At 40.2% G+C, this 16,412-nt stretch overlaps 1 protein-coding gene across 3 annotated transcripts in view; it reads right to left on the bottom strand.

Annotated features, from left to right (window-relative positions):
- pde11al (phosphodiesterase 11a, like) overlaps positions 1-16,412 on the bottom strand; it is a 256,526-nt gene that overhangs the window by 134,162 nt on the left and 105,952 nt on the right. For all 3 annotated transcript variants that reach the window (XM_073024412.1, XM_073024414.1, XM_073024415.1), the window contains one exon: positions 215-290. In XM_073024412.1, coding sequence (XP_072880513.1) covers positions 215-290 — 76 coding nt within the window. The remainder of the gene's footprint in view (positions 1-214; positions 291-16,412) is intronic.

Below are 16,412 nucleotides of genomic sequence, written 5' to 3'. Positions count from 1 at the left end.
ACATGCTTGTGAAAAAAAATGGACGGAGACAACTATGTGTTCAAAGTATTGGTAAATCTGACATTTTTGCATCATGTGCATCATCTGAGAAAAACATACAGATAACATCAAGCTCTACACCAATTCGTCCAGTTTCATGGCTGTAGACGTTGAGCACGAAATTGGCACGAAGACCATTTTTTGCATAAAAATATTGTTAAATGTCTCCACTCACCAATGATTTGATGATTACTATTCCAGATGGGTACGCACAACACTGAGTGAATGTGAAAACCAGACATCTGGTCTGCCTGAAAAGTAAACACACAGTGAAAATATGAGCATCATTAACATTTCATATTTTTCAAGAACATGGAAGGCATTATTTTTAAGAAAATATCATGCTGCATTTATGTTACTTGGTTATTTTTAAATCTCTTTGGATTAGCAAGAACATCTTCATGTTATCTATTGCTATTATGTTTAACTCTTCCTTATCCTCTGTCTGTTGAGTATATAATAATAATTTCAAAGCATAACGAATTATTTTTTAGATGCAACTGTTACGCAAACAAATAATGAATATCCTGTAGCATCACCAAAATCACACAGTATGATGACCAAAGACTTGCTTAGTGGAAAAATATTCAAATGATCAGCTTCCTGTTCCTCTGCAGAAAGTTGTAAAATTAGTCAGCTCCATCATGGGCACAAGCCTACATAGTATCCAAGAGAACTTCAAGGAATGGTGCCTCAGAAAGGCAGCGTCCATCATAGTGAGGCCATGCCCTCCTCTCATTGTTACCATCAGGAAGGAGGTACAGAAGCCTAACGGCACACACTCGATGAACAGCTTCTTCCCCTCTGCCATTCGAGTTTTAAATGGACACTGAGCCCATGTACACTGCTTTTTTAAAATTTCTGTTCTTGTACTAATTTAATTTAACTATTTAATATACATATGTATACTTACTGAAATTCAGTTCTTTGTATATTTATTATGTATTGCCTTGAACTGCTGCCACAAAGCTAACAAATTTCACAACATATGCCAGTGATATTAACTCTGATTCTGATTCCAATAGTCTTACACAATATTTAACACTTAAATATTATGATAGACTATGATAGAGTTCCCTATCGTAGTCTGATGGGAACTCAGTTTTATTACATAGCTTCAGAAGCTTTATTTCTTTTCTTTTTAAATCTTTTATTAATTTTAAACAAACATAAATGAAACATGAATACAGAGAGTTTGAAAGTACATAATTAATAGGTTAAGTATACATTCATATAGATGATAATCCATATATAATAACCTCCCAAACTCATAGTAATTACGAAAAAAGGGAGTAAAAAAAGGAAAAAATTCCCAAAAAAGAAGAAAAGGAAAAAAAAAACCTAACCAACATGGGCCGTTGCATTATGTCAAATATGCACAGTAGTGTCAATAACTCCGCACCTCCATCCAAATAATTAAGGATAATAGAAGCAGGGTTTAGGAAAAGTCAGTTTAACTAATACAAAAATGTTGGATAAATGGTCTCCAAGTTTCTTCAAATTTAACTGAAGAATCAAAGACAACACTTCTAATTTTTTCTAAGCTCAAACAAGAGATAGTTTGAGTAAACCACTGAAATATAGTTGGAGGATTAATTTCTTTCCAGTTCAATAGGATAGATCTTCTAGCCATTAATGTAACAAATGCAATCATTCGTCAAGCTGAGGGGGATAAACAAATATTATCCACCATTGGTAAACCAAAAATTGCAGTAATAGGATGCGGTTGCAATTTGATATTCAGAACTGTTGAAATAATACCGAAAATATCTTTCCAATAATTTTACAAACAAGGGGTCAATGAAGCTACTTCAGAATGACATCTGTCACAGGTTGGATTAACATGAGAGTAAAATCGAGCAAGTTTATCCTTGGACATGTGAGCCCTATGTACAACCTTAAATTGTATTAGGGAATGTTTAGCACAAATAGAAGAGGAATTGACTAATTGTAAAATTTTCTCCCACTGCTCAGTGGGTATAAGACAATGAAGTTCTTTTTCCCATTCCTTCTTAATTTTTTTTGATACTTCTGGCTGTATTTTCATGATCATATTATAAATGGTGGCTACTAAACCCTTCTGGCAAGGATTCAGAGCTAAAAAAAATTCCGTAATGTCCATTGGACATAATTTTGGAAAAGACTGTAACATATTATTCAAGAAATTTTTCACTGTTCACTTTTCACTGTTTTCAATTTTAGGATCTTCACTTCCTTTTTCTTTATCTAAATTGAATAAACAAATAACTAATCCCACAGTTAAACATACATTGCAAATATGGTTTTAATTTTGTAAATTTTTTGGCTTGAATAAGTTTATCTTATCAAGCCCTATTATATCTAACTTTTTCTTTCGACCCTCTTTTATGGATCAAGCCTTTGTATTATGGAAAACAAAAGGTATAACATGTTTTCGTGATCTATTTTTAGATAATAGTTTTATGTCCTTTGAACAGCTATCTAATAAATATAATTTACCTAAAACTCATTTTTTTAGATATTTGCAAGTTAGAGAAGCTTTATTTCTACTGAAGTTAGAAATGAAGTTTTTCTAGATAGGCAGTAAAACTGAGCAGGAGAATAAGAAGATTTGATAGAGGTATACAGTACAAAATTATGAGGGGGACAGTCATTATCACCATTATGTGCTGCATTGTACAACATGGGCAATCATGGTCTTCTATCTGTCCATGACCATAATTGTTCTTGGCAAATATTTCTACAGAAGTGGTTTGCCATTGCCTTCCTCTGGGCAGTGTCTTTACAAGATGGGTGACCCCTTCAGAGATTGACTCCAGGGTGTCAGTGGTCACATAACCAGGACTTGTGATCTGCACCAGCTGCTCGTACGACCATCCACCACCTGCTCCCATGGCTTCACATGACCCTGATCGGGGGCTAAGCAGGTGCGGCACCTTGCCCAAGGGTGACCTGCGGGTTAGAGGAGGAAAGAAGCGCCTTACACCTCAAATACACACAATCAGGCTTTTTCCACTGAGATTCTGAGAGACTAGTCCTGGAGGTCATAGGTTAAGGATGAAAGATGAAACATTTAAGGGGAACCTAAGTGGGGACTTCTTCCCTCAGAGTGTGGAGCAAACTGCCCACAGTTACAGGTTCAATTGTAAGATTTAAGAGAAGTTTGGATAGGTACATGGGTGACAAAGATATAGAGGACCATGGTCCATTTGTAGGTCAATGGGATTGGACTATCTGGGCTGAGGGGCCTTTTTCTTTGCTGTAGTGCTCTATGATTCTAACATGAAGTTTTAATCAAAGATACAAATTTGAATCCTTCCGGAGGTCACCTTCCTTTCCAGAAGCATTATATATAACAAGCTGAATCAAGTTAATATTGTTGTAACCAAAATCAAAACTTGAAGTCTGAAAAGATTATAAATTATTGTCTTAATTCACTTACAAGAAATTAGTTGAACTGTGAAATAAATCCTGTGCACTCCAAAAGTATTTAACCCTTACAGAAATGCATTAATCTGTTGTAAATTGTACATTTACTTTGTTCTTAATCTTCATGCCAACTATTCTCCATCTTTTTCATTTATTAGCAGTTGGGCTCTGCCACATATCCCTTGCGGCTGGGAGGGCCTTAACCACAGACTGATTAAACAGATCATTTGATTCAGTAATTGGACATTACACTGTAAGTTAGACTGTTTCAGTCCCAATAGTACACAGATTGAATTTTAAATGCACTGAACATAAATATTCTAAACTAAGTAGAATAATTTGGAATGGAACTTTAAAAAAATGGATATTGAGTATTAGGAAAATCTGGAAAATGTTCAAAAAAAACTGAAGTGCAGGAGGGATTCAGTGCATCTGTGGAGTGAAATGCACAGACAATATTTGGCTTAGAGTCCTCATTTGGACTGATCAGGCTGTCCATTTCACTGCATAGATTCTGCCTGATCCGCTGAGTTCCTCCAGCAGTTTATTTTTTGTTGCAGATTTCACCATCTGCAGTCTCTTGTGTCAGTGGTAATTATTCAGGATCTACCAGGAATTCATTACTGCTTCTCTCTCTCTCTCACTCTCTCTTTTTCTCTGTCTCCTCCCTCTTTACATCTCCCCTCCCTCTGTCCCATCTCTCTCCCTCTCCCTCCCATCTCTCTCCCCCTCCATCTCCCGTTCCCTCGTTCTCCCCTCCCTTTCTTTTTTCCTCTATCTCTCTTCCTCTCTTCCACTAGACTGAGAGTCCTTGCTCCTCAAAAGCATCCCAGCACACTTACCTGGACTCACATCACTGATGCATGTATAAAAGTGCAACTATTATTCATATTGTCAATTCCTCATTGCTAGCAAAGTAAATTTGCAATTTCAATTTACAAACTTCCACTGCAAGCATACAGTACATTAAATCACAAGGTCAGTGCCCGTACTTCCTTATCACTAGCCCAGAATGGGCTACAGTTCAAGCTTCTGTAGATCTTTATATTTTGTCTCAGTAAGAGCCATTCTGCTGTTAGGAAATGTGTTCATTTCTCTTTCCTTATTTCATCAGAGCCATACAGAAGTAACAGCAGTGATGATGGGTCTGTTTCATTGGGAAATATTAGCTCTTTCCGTGGATGCTGCCTGACCTGCTGAGTTCCTCCAGCAATTAGCATGCATTGCTCTGGATTTCCAGCATATCCTGTGTTTTACAAAAGTAACTGTTTACCTTCTATTTACACCCTAAATTCATAAAAATATTTAGTGTAGAGTGAATTAACTTGAAGACATTGCCTGCTACGGAGCTCGTTTGCTTAAACATTGCTTTATTTTTATGTCACATCAACAGGAAGCTATTCTTGTTTCTTGGTTGAAGAAACAATATTGGCCAGGGTTCAAAATTCCTAATATCCCTTTGGAATGATTTAAAAAAAACCTTAGTTCAACTGCTCATTCAATACTACGACAGCATCCACTCCGGACTTGGAGGCGAGTGGTCCCGGGTTTGAATCTGGGCTGGATCTTTGCACGCTTTCCATCCGTGCTGGGTTGAGCATCGAGCTCACAACTCCGCTTCGTAAAAAAGACAAAAATGCTACAGAAACGGCAAGGTTGCCGCCCAATGCGCCACAGGGCACGGAGAGGAACAACTACCTCAGCTAACAAGACACAATCCCTTCAATATTGCACTTAAGTGAACAGGACTCTGACCCACAAATTTCTGCCAAAAAAGCATTAACCATCTGAAGCAATTGAACATTTGGTTTCTATCATGAGAATGGTTGTCTTACTTGGTGATGGACTGAAAGAAAATAAGTTTTCTCACATTTCCTGTTATGATGAAGTCACTTTACTGAGAGCAACCAATGGACTAAGGTGAACTGCAATTCCCTTAACTCAGGGAGTGACTGACCAAGATGATAGCTCTCATTTGTAGAAATGGTCATCTTTCTTAAATTGGAAACGGAACACAGAACAGTACAGTACAGACCCTTCAGCCCACGATGTTGTGCCAACGTTTTAAACTACTGTAAGGTCAATCTAACACTTTCTCCCAACATAGTCCTCCATTTTTCTATCATCTGTGTGCCTATCCAAGAGTTTCTTAAATACCCCTAATGTATCTGCCTCTACCACCAACCCTGGCAGGGCTTTCCACACACTCACCACTCTCTGTGCAAAGAACTTACCTCTGACCTCCCACCTATACCTTCCTCCAATCTCTTTAAAATTATAAGCACAAGAAACTCTGCAGGTGCTGTAAATCCAAAGCAAGATTTACAAAATGCTGGAGGAACTCAGCAGGTCAGGCAGCCTCCTTGGAAGTGAATAAACAGTCGACGCTTCTGACCGAAATACTTCTTCAGGACTTTAAAATTATGTTCTTTTGTGTTTGCCATTTCCATGTTGGGAAAACATCTCTGTCTATTCACTCAATCTATGCCACTTATCATCTTGTACCTCTCTATCATATCACCTCTCATCCTTCTTCTCCCCAAAGATTAAAGTCCTAGCTTGCTCAACCCATCCTCAGAAGACACGCTCTCTAATCCAGGCAGCATCCTGGAAACTCTTCTCTGCACCCTCTCGAAAGCTTCCACATCCTTCTTATTATCTTTTCTATAATGAGGCGACCAGAGCCGAACACAATATTCCAGGTGTAACACAATGCTGGGGGATCTCAACAGGACTAGACAGCATCAGTGGAAAGGAATCATCCTTTCCAGTTCCGACGAAAGGTCTCAACATAGTTTAAAAGGCTCCCTGCTTTGCTGAGGTCCTCCAGCATTTTGTATATGTTATACTGGATGTCCAGCGTCTACAGGAGCTCTTATGTTCGCGATATTCCAAGTGTGGTCTAACCAGGGTATTATAGAGATGCAGCATTACCTCACAGCTTTTGAACTCAATCCTCCTTATAATGAAGGCCAATACTCCACATGCCTTCTTAAACACCCTGCCAACTTACACAGTGACTTTGAGGTATCATAAGGCTTATTTTTTAACTTACTCCAAAACAACCTGACCAAATAGGACCCTTGCATTCAAAAATAAAAATGCCAATGCTTTAGTCAGCAACTGTGGAGAAAATAACAAAGGTAACATTTCAGGAGAGTGGCCTAGGATTCAAACACTGGCCACTCTAGTTAGTGCATGACACTATTAGACCATGAATGAATCCAATACACTCAATGGCCACTTCATTAGGTACACCTGCTTGTTAATGCAAATATCTATTCAGCCAATCATATATAACCATATAACCATATAACAATCACAGCACGGAAACAGGCCATTCCGGCCCTCCTAGTCCGTGCCGAACTCTTAATCTCACCTAGTCCCACCTACCCGCACTCAGCCCATAACCCTCCACTCCTTTCCTGTCCATATACCTATCCAATTTTACCTTAAATGACACAACTGAACTGGCCTCTACTACTTCTACAGGAAGCTCATTCCACACAGCTATCACTCTCTGAGTAAAGAAATACCCCCTCGTGTTTCCCTTATACTTTTGCCCCCTAACTCTCAAATCATGTCCTCTCGTTTGAATCTCCCCTACTCTCAATGGAAACAGCCTATTCACGTCAAGGAAACAGCCTATTCACGTCAAGGAAACAGCCTATTCACGTCAACTCAATGCATTAAAGCATGCAGACATCGTGAAGAGGTTCAGTTGTCATTCAGACCAGACATCAGAAAGGGGAGGATATATAATCTAAATGACTTCGACTGTGGAATGCTGTTGGTGCCAGACAGGGTGGTTTGAGTATCTCAGAAACTGCTGATCTCCTGGGATTTCCATGCACAACACTCTCTAAAGCAGGGGTTCCCAAACTGGAGCTGATGAACCGCTGGATTAATGGTATTGGTCAACCGCATGAGAAAGGTTGGGAACCCCTGCATTGTAGTTACAGAGAAACGAAAACATTCCAGTGAGAGGCAGTTCTGTGGGCAAAAATGCCTCAGTAATGAGAGAGTCAGAAGAAAATGGTCAGGTTGGTTTAAGCTGACAGGAAGGTGACAGTAACTCGAATAACTGCTCATCACTACAGCGGTGTGCAGAAGAGCATCTCTGAATGCACAACACATCGAACCTTGAAATGGACAGGCTCAGCAGCAGTTGACCATGAATATTCACTCAGTGGCCACTTTATTAGTAACAGGAGGCCCCTAATAAAGTGGGCATTGAATGTATATTGAGGTCAGTAACCTACCAAACAACAGCTACACACTCCAGATAATGACTGCAGCTAAGCCATCTGCACTGAAGTATTTAATGAAAGACATGTGCTTTACCCGTGATAATTTTGAGGTGAAATCCTTCCTTTAACAGAAAGGAAATGAATGGCTGTCATCCTTCATAATAATGACTGAGTAATGAAATCGTATCCTCCATAATGCTTTGTGTTCCTGTGATTTTGTTGGAAGGTCAAAAAGCACGCAGACGTTTTTGATCTTTATTTTTTTTCTAAAGGAGAAATTTATGGGGATAATTTTCTAAATGCATAGGAATCTGACCCTCCACTAAGACGAGTGGAGAAGTCATGATGTGATGCCTGCAGTTTTTCCAATCATGGCAGAAGGCCGACAGAGAAGGCCAGTCTGTTCTCAGCAATCTCTACCCTTTCTCTCAGCAGATTTTCCTCTTCTGATCGTATCACAGAGCTATATGGTCAGTGAGATCAGTAATTCTATTACAGGAACACAATAATGTTAAACGTTTATGTACATAATATTGGTGTGCAGCTTAAAGTTTCTTTCTGGCTGAGCCACTGGAGCTGACAGTAAGGTTTTAATCACAGACACAGCATCTGTTTTAATATTACATAGATTTTTCTTCATTTGCGGTAGTCAGGTCTCAGAAGGGTTGTAAAACCTGGCACCAGAGTTTCGAGCAGGAATTGGGACACAGCTACTGACATCTCCCTTTGTGATGACTGCTGCATCTCCTGCGATTGCGGAAGCTGCGGTCTGATCAATGTGGCACGTCTATAAATTAAACTCCGCACTCTCGTGGCACCCACGATGGGCGAGGAGGTTCAGCTTTACATTAAGCAAATGTGAAAATCCGAAACTAAGCCTTTAAACACTGGATGCTGATAAACCACTGTTACGATGGTGACCTGATTTATTTTTCTCTTTGTAGTTCTTTCCGGGTACAAATTGTTCTGCACATAATAAAACAACATGTCAAATACATTTACTTGTACACAATATTTCAGTGCTGAGCATCTGGTAGATGCTTTCAAAGCACATTGATTCATTGTAAGGGGAGATTCATTCCTTAGCTATTAATTTCTAGATTTACAGTTGTGCCCTGACTGACTCAGGCTCTGTAGCTTTTACGGCAGAACGTACATTTAAACTTTGAAATTCAGCGACACAGATAATGCTGCTTTGGTGCCATCACATTGTCTCCTTTTATGCTTTTAGCTAATCCTTAAGCTGGCTCTCACATTAGATTGAGCCAACCTGCCACTGAATAACTTTCCGATTAGGAAGAAAATATAGATTTACAGAAGTTCTTGAAAATTAAACCTTACAAGTTGTGCATTATTCAGAAGAAAGACATAAGACACAAGAGCAGAATTAGGCCATTAAACCCACTGAATCTGCTCCACCATTCCATCATGGCTGATTTATCATCCTCTTACCTTCTCCCTGTAAACTTTGACACCCTTGTTCATTAAATATACGTTGCACCCTCCACTTTAAATATACCAAATGTCTTGGCCTCCACAGCCACAGAATTCCACAGATTCACCACTCTTTGGCTTAAGAAATTCCTCCTCACCTCTATTCTAAAGGGACACCCTTGTATTGAGGCTGTGCCGTCTAGTCCTAGATTCTCTATGATAAGAAACATCATCATAAGGATATACTTTACCTACAAATCCCTCAGCTGGCTGGCATAATTCAAGTTGATGGTCAACAGGAAAGAGGCTCTTTCTGTCTCACTCTGTCCTTTTACTGACTTTTCACCAAAATTACGACATCCAATCTGGGGGACCTCAACCCAATTAAAATACCAGGGATTCATAAGGGTATGGAAGCTTCTAAAAAAATGGATGTGAATGGTACTCTCTGGCATTAATAAACAACCAGAAGCAACCTGTGATAAGGAAAATATATGCCATAAATTGTTAAGCCTAAGTTACTGGATGACTTGTGTGACCAACCGATTTGTAGAATATCTTGTGCTTAACCATCCCCGAATTTCTTAGAAGTATAGTACGGTGAGCTATAAAACTAGGGGTGTACGGTAGAAAAGTAGTTAGTGTAATGCTTCACAGCACCAGTGATTCGTGATCAATTCCTGCTGCTGTCTGTAAGGAGTTTGTACGTTCTCCCCGAGACCAAATGGGTTTCTCCTGGGTAATCTGATTTCCTCCCACATTCCAAAGGCACGCGGGTTAGAGTCAGTAAACTGTGGATATGCTACCTTGGCACTGGAAGAGTGGCAATGCCTGACTCCAGCATATCCTTGGACTGGGTCTTTCGTTAACACAGATGATGCATTTCATTGAATGTTTCTATGTTTTGATGTACATACGACAAATAAAGATAAAGAGATTAACTTTATTTAAATAAAGCTAATCTTAATCTTAAATGCCTCAATTAATATTAAATCTAGTAATTTATATCAGATATATCCTTCTAATACTGTGATTATTAATGACTACCAATAAACTTCTCAGGAATAAAAGGTGATCGATTAAATGTGTGGAATCTCATTCCTTCAGGTGGTAAAGTGTCATGGAAGATTCCATAAATGAAACACATTTAGTTTTAAATTTGCTCCTTAATTTTCTTCCCTTTGCCTCTGCCTATGTATGATCTGACAATGAATTCTCTCACTGTCTCCCTCAATACAAAGACACAGGATGAAATAGAAGTAAATTCTTGCTCCTGCAAACTCCAGCCTACTGCAATAAATGACCAAAAGTCTTACCACTTGGTAACTCATTACCAGCTTTCAGATCGCCTGCAGGTTGAATGATTTTGTCAATTTCATAAAAAGAGTTTTATTCAATTCTGAGATTAGCATCTAAATTTCCAACCTTCCATGGCCAGACACATTTTCTGTCATATTATCCTGAAAGTGCAGACCTAAATGGAACTCGGTCATCACCAATTGAACATCATCACACCCATTCTCATCCTAAGAGCATTGCAAATATGGACAGAAGTTCAAACTGAAAAAAACTAAACTACCAAGCACAACAAAACAAAAGGGATTATTAAGGGATTGGACAAGATAGAGGCAGGAAATAAGTTCCAGATGCTGGGAGAGTCCAGTACCAGAGGGCATGGTTTGAGAATAAGGGGTAGGTCATTTAGGACAGAGTTAAGGATAAACTTCTTCTTCCAGAGAGTTGTGGGGGTCTGGAATGCACTGCCTCGGAAGGCAGTGGAGGCCAATTCTCTGGATGCTTTCAAGAAGGAGCTAGATAGGTATCTTATGGATAGAGGAACCAAGGGATATGGGGACAAGGCAGGAACCGGGTATTGATAGTAGATGATCAGCCATGATCTCAGAATGGCGATGCAGGCTCGAAGGGCTGAATGGTCTACTTCTGCACCTATTGTCTATTGTCTAAAATGTTGTCTATGTTTGTAGAATGAATTATTTAGTTTTATTAATGGTGTAACATATATACAAGGCTTCTCCCAACTGTTAAGCTGATAGGTTCCAACTTTTATACATGGCATTGAAACAACAGTCTCTATCAGTCTACCTGACTCCTGCCATCTTTTATCTTTGCAATGACTATCATGCTGTTATATAGTTACTGAGTGTCAACATCTCTGAGGATCTCTTCTGGACCCAAAATCTTGAAGCAATTACAAAGAAGGCACAACAAGAGATTTGGTGCGGCACCAAGCACACTTGCAAACTTCCGCAGATGTACTGTGAAGAGCATTCTAACTGGCTGCGTCACTGGGAGGTGGGGGAGGAGTGGGGAGGGGGGGGGGGGGGACCCTGCACAGGACCAAAGTAAGCTGCAGAAAGTTCTAAACTCAGTCAGATCCATCATGGGCGGTAGACTCCCTAGCACCCAGGATTTCAAGGAGCGGTGCCTCAAAAAAGGCAGCATCCATCGTTAAGGGCCCCCATAACCCAGGAGATTATCCCCTTCTCATTGCTGCCATCAGGGAGGAGGTACAGGAGCCGGAAGGCACACACTCAATGACTCAGGGTCAGCTTTTTCCCCTCTGCCATCTGATTTCTGAATGGACGTTGAACCCACGAACACCACCTCACTATTTTTTTTTCTCTTTTTGCACTATTTATTTAATTTACCTTTTTAAAATAATTTAGTATTTATGTATTGCAACGTACTGCTGTCACATCAACAAATTTCACAACATATGCCAGTGACATTAAATCTGATTCTGATATATTAAAAACCTACCTACAAATATCAATTAATCATATTCATAATAAGCAGATAAATGATCAGTTGGTAATGTAGTATTGAACCTCACACTCAGTTAATTAGCAAGAATTAAAAAATCAATATATTCTGATCGTATTAATGAAATGCTAGAGAGATAAATACTGATAATTTTCTGAATGTATGTCATCGGGAAATACAATACTTAGTATCAATGTTCTCTAAGAAATATTTTGTCATGTACTGTACAGTGCAAAGGTCTTAGTCACATATATGTAGGTAGGGGTAAGACTTTTGCACAGAACTGTATTTGTCAATGTGGAGCAGAGAGTGAGTTTGTTAATCTGGCAGGAGTAAAGGATATTGGGAATGGTGAGGGCGGAGTGCCGTGGGAGGGGTGTGGGACAGGTGGCAGAGAAGGAGTGCCTGGTGTGTGTGGGGGGGAGGTGGCATGGGTGCAGACACATCGAGCCCTGAGACACCAGGTTAGGTTATTTGATTCCAAACAATTGATTTATTGATCATTACCGTATGCCGCTCTGGTGCTTCCCACTCTCTCCCCTCTCCTTTCCCCTTTTCCCAACCACGATTCCCCTCTCCCTGCCCCCTTCCCACTCTCAGTCCACAATAGAGACCCATATCAGAATCAGGTTTATCATCACCCACATATGTCATGATTTTTTTGTGTGGCAACAGGACAGTGCAATACATAAAACTACTACAGTACTGTGCAAAAGTCGTAGGCACCCTAGCTATGTACAATGCCTATAAAAAGTATTCACCCCCTTGGAAGGTTTCATGTTTTATTGTTGTACAACATTGAATCACAGTGGATTTAATTTGGCTTTTTTGACACTGATTAACAGAAGAAGGCTCTTCGGTGTCAAAGTGAAAAAAGATCTCTGCAATGTGATCTAAGTCAATTACAATTACAAATATAAAACACAAAATAATTGATTGCATAAGTATTCACCCCCCCCCCTTTAATATGACACACCAAATCATCACTGGTGCAGCCAACTGGTTTTAGAAGTCATATAATTAGTTAACTGGAGATCTGTTTTAGAGACCTGTGTGCAGTCAAAGTGTTTCAATTGATTTTGATAAAAATACACCAGTATCCGGTAGGTCCAGTTGCTGGTGAGTCAGTATCCTGGCGAAAACTACACAATGAAGACAAAACAACTCTCCAAGCAACTCTGCAAAGAGGTTATTGAAAAGCACAACTCAAGAGATGGGTTCAGGAAAATTTCCAAGTCACTGAATATCCCTTGGAGTACAGTTAAGTCAATCATCAAGAAATGGAAAGAATACAGTCCAGCCACAAATCTACCCGGAGCAGGCTGTCCTCAAAAACTAAGAAGGGGTCTAGTGAGGGAGGCTACCAAGAGACCTTTAACAACTCAAGAGGAGTTACAAGCTTCAGTGGCTGAGATGGGAGAGTCTGCACATACAACAACTGTTGCCCGGGTGCTTCACCAGTCGCAGCTTTATGGGAGAGGGGCAAAGAGAAATACGCTGTGGAAAAAACCTCAAAAGAAATCTCAGCTAGATTTTGCCAGAAGGCACGTGGGAGACTCTGAAATCAGCTGGGTTCAAAATTGAGCTTTTTGGCCGTCAGACTAAACGCTATCTTTGGCATAAGCCAAACACTGCACATCATCAAGAACACACCATATCGTGACACATGATGGTGGCTGCATCACGCTGTGGGGATGCTTCTCTGCAGCAGGCCCTGGAAGGCTTGTGAAGGTAGAGTGTAAAATAAATACAGCAAAATACAGGGAAATCCTGGAGCAAAACCAGATGCAGTCTGCAAGAGAGTTGCAACTAGGGAGAAGATTTGTTTTCCAGCAAGACAATGATCCTAAGCATAAAGCCAAAGCTACACTGGAATGGCTTAAAAACAACAAAGTTAATATCCTGGAGAGCCAAGTCAGAGTCCAGGCCCCAATCCAACTGAAAGTTTGTGGATAACTTGAAAAGGGCTGTTCACTCACGATCCCCTTGCAATCTGACAGAGCTTGAGCAGCATTGTGAAGACGAATTAGGAAAAATTGCAGTGTCCAGATGTGCAAAGCTGACAAAGTCCTTTCCACACAGACTCAAGGCTGTAATTGCTGCCAAAGATGTATCTACTAAATACTGACCTGAAGGAGGTGAATACTTCTGCAATTATTTTGAGTTTTATATTTGTAATTAATTTAAATCACTTTGTAGAGATCTGTTTTCACATTGACACAGAAGAGCCTTTTTGTGTTGTTCAGTGTCAAAAAAGCCAAATTAAATTCACAGTGATTCAATGTTGTAAAACAGTAAAACATGAAACCTTCCGCGGGGGGGGGGGGGGGTGAATACCTTTATAAATACTGTACATAGCTAGGGTGCCTAAGACTTTTGCACAGTACTGTACTAAGTAACAATTTGAGTGGAAGCCAATATTAAATTGCCATGAAATGGCAGGATTTGTGGATGTGTTCAAGCCTGGATCAGCCTAACACATGCAGAGTTTTAACAGACTTTTCACATTAAAAACTTGAAAGATGGACTTATGAAGTGTGCAATTCATTCCATGATTTTGACTTGAAAGCATAGGAAATCTAACCATTTAACAAAACAGTAAATCATGACAAGCCACATGTTATATCTTTTCTCAAGATGGTCAACAATGATATGCGTTTTGAACTGTTCTGTCTGCATTTACGCAAGATGAAACATCAGAATAAATATTGTGGATACGTCTTAAAAATGAAGTACTTTGTTACAAATCAGGCAGGGGAGAAATCTCTCTTTCTCTCTCTCTCTCTCTCTCTCTCTCTCTCTCTCTCTCTCTCTCTCTCTCTCGATACAAAAGCTTAAAAGCACAAGGACAAGGACAAGTTCCATCTCACTGTGATCAGATTCTTGAATAGACCTATTGTATGATAAGAAGGTCTCTTCGCCTCACAGCTTACCTCATTATGATCTCGCACGTCATCGTTTACCTGCACTACACTTGTCGGTAGCTTTATTCTGCATTGTTATTGATTTACCTTATTCTCTCTCAATGCACTGGGTAATGATTTGATCTGTATGAACAATTTGTAAGGCAAGCTTTCCACTGTATCTTGATGTATGAGACAATAATAAACCAATACCAATAAACATCTTTTTCCTCCCCCTCGTGGATATGTAAGTTGCTAGGAGCCGCAACAAAAAGAGGGGAAAAAACAAGGCATTGGGAAAACAGTTCTGAAATATCCCTCATGTGTGTGTCCCTCCAAGGAGCAGATGGTACAAGAACAGCACATGTCGTATTTTTGCGAATCTGGAAGCAAGATTATGGACACGATGGAACTCTTAAATGACAGACAAAGGGCAGATCAGGAAGCATCTGTGGAAGAGAAATAAAGTTAATGCTTGAAGTCAATTACCTATTTTGGAATTGGAAAAAGTCAGAGAACAAGCCTGCTTTAAATTGCTGAAAAGGATAGTGGGTGTAGGCTGGATAGCTGCTGTTGGGGCCATCTGCAATAGAGTGGCGGTAAGCAAAAGGGAGGATGTCCCAGTGGACAACCATTTTAATTCTTCTCCCCATTCTCATTCCATGGTCCATGGCCTCCCCTACTGCCATGTTGAGGCACTCTCAGATTGAAAGAGCAACACGCCATATTCTGCCTGGATAGCCTCCAAAATGACAGCATGAACATCAATTTCACAAACATTGGGTAGTTTCTTCCCCTGCCCCTCCTTCTCTACTCCCGACTCTGGCTCCCCCTTACCTCTTCTCTTCTCCTGAACCTCTCCCTCTGGTTCCCCTCCTCCTTTCCTTTCTCCCATGGTCCACTCTCCTCTCCCACCCGATTCCTCCTTCATCAGCTCTTCACCTTTTCCTCCCAGTTTCTCTCTTCATCCACCCCCACCGACCTCACCTGGATTCCCCCTCACCTGGGTTGACCAATCACCTTCTAGCTCGTACTCCTTCACCTGCCCCCTCCCACCTTCCTATTCTGGCTACTTCTCCTTTCCTTTCCAGTCCTGATGAAGGGTCTCGGTTAGAGGACTGTGTATGTGTATGTGGGTGGGAGAGAGGAACGTGGCTTGTTTTGTCGTTGGATGTGTTCTGGACGTGCTATGTTGGCGCTAGAGTGTGTGGCCACGTTAGTGGGCTGCCCCCCAGCACAAACTTGTTGTTAATGGGAATGGCACAATTCACTGTATGTTTCAAATTCAAATTCAAAGTACATTTATTATCAAAGGACGTATGCAGTATGCAACCTTGAGATCTGTCTTTCCATAGACAGCCATGAAACAAAGAAAACCATTCAAAGACAACCATCAAACACCCAAATGCACCAAAAAAAAGAACAAATTGTGCAAACATCAAAAGAGAGCATAAAACGCAGAAAATAAAACACCAAACCACGATTCAACAAACCAGTCCAGGCACATTCAGTTCAGCTCAGTTCAAACTAGCTCTGAGTCGTTTCGATATATATGTGATAAATAAACCTGAATCTGAATATCTGGAATGTTCTG

The sequence above is a fragment of the Hemitrygon akajei genome, chromosome 20 (genome assembly GCF_048418815.1).
Source record: "Hemitrygon akajei chromosome 20, sHemAka1.3, whole genome shotgun sequence".
NCBI lineage: Eukaryota > Metazoa > Chordata > Chondrichthyes > Myliobatiformes > Dasyatidae > Hemitrygon > Hemitrygon akajei.
The sequence above is the reverse complement of the archived record's forward strand: the minus strand, read 5'-3'. Positions and strand labels throughout refer to the sequence as shown.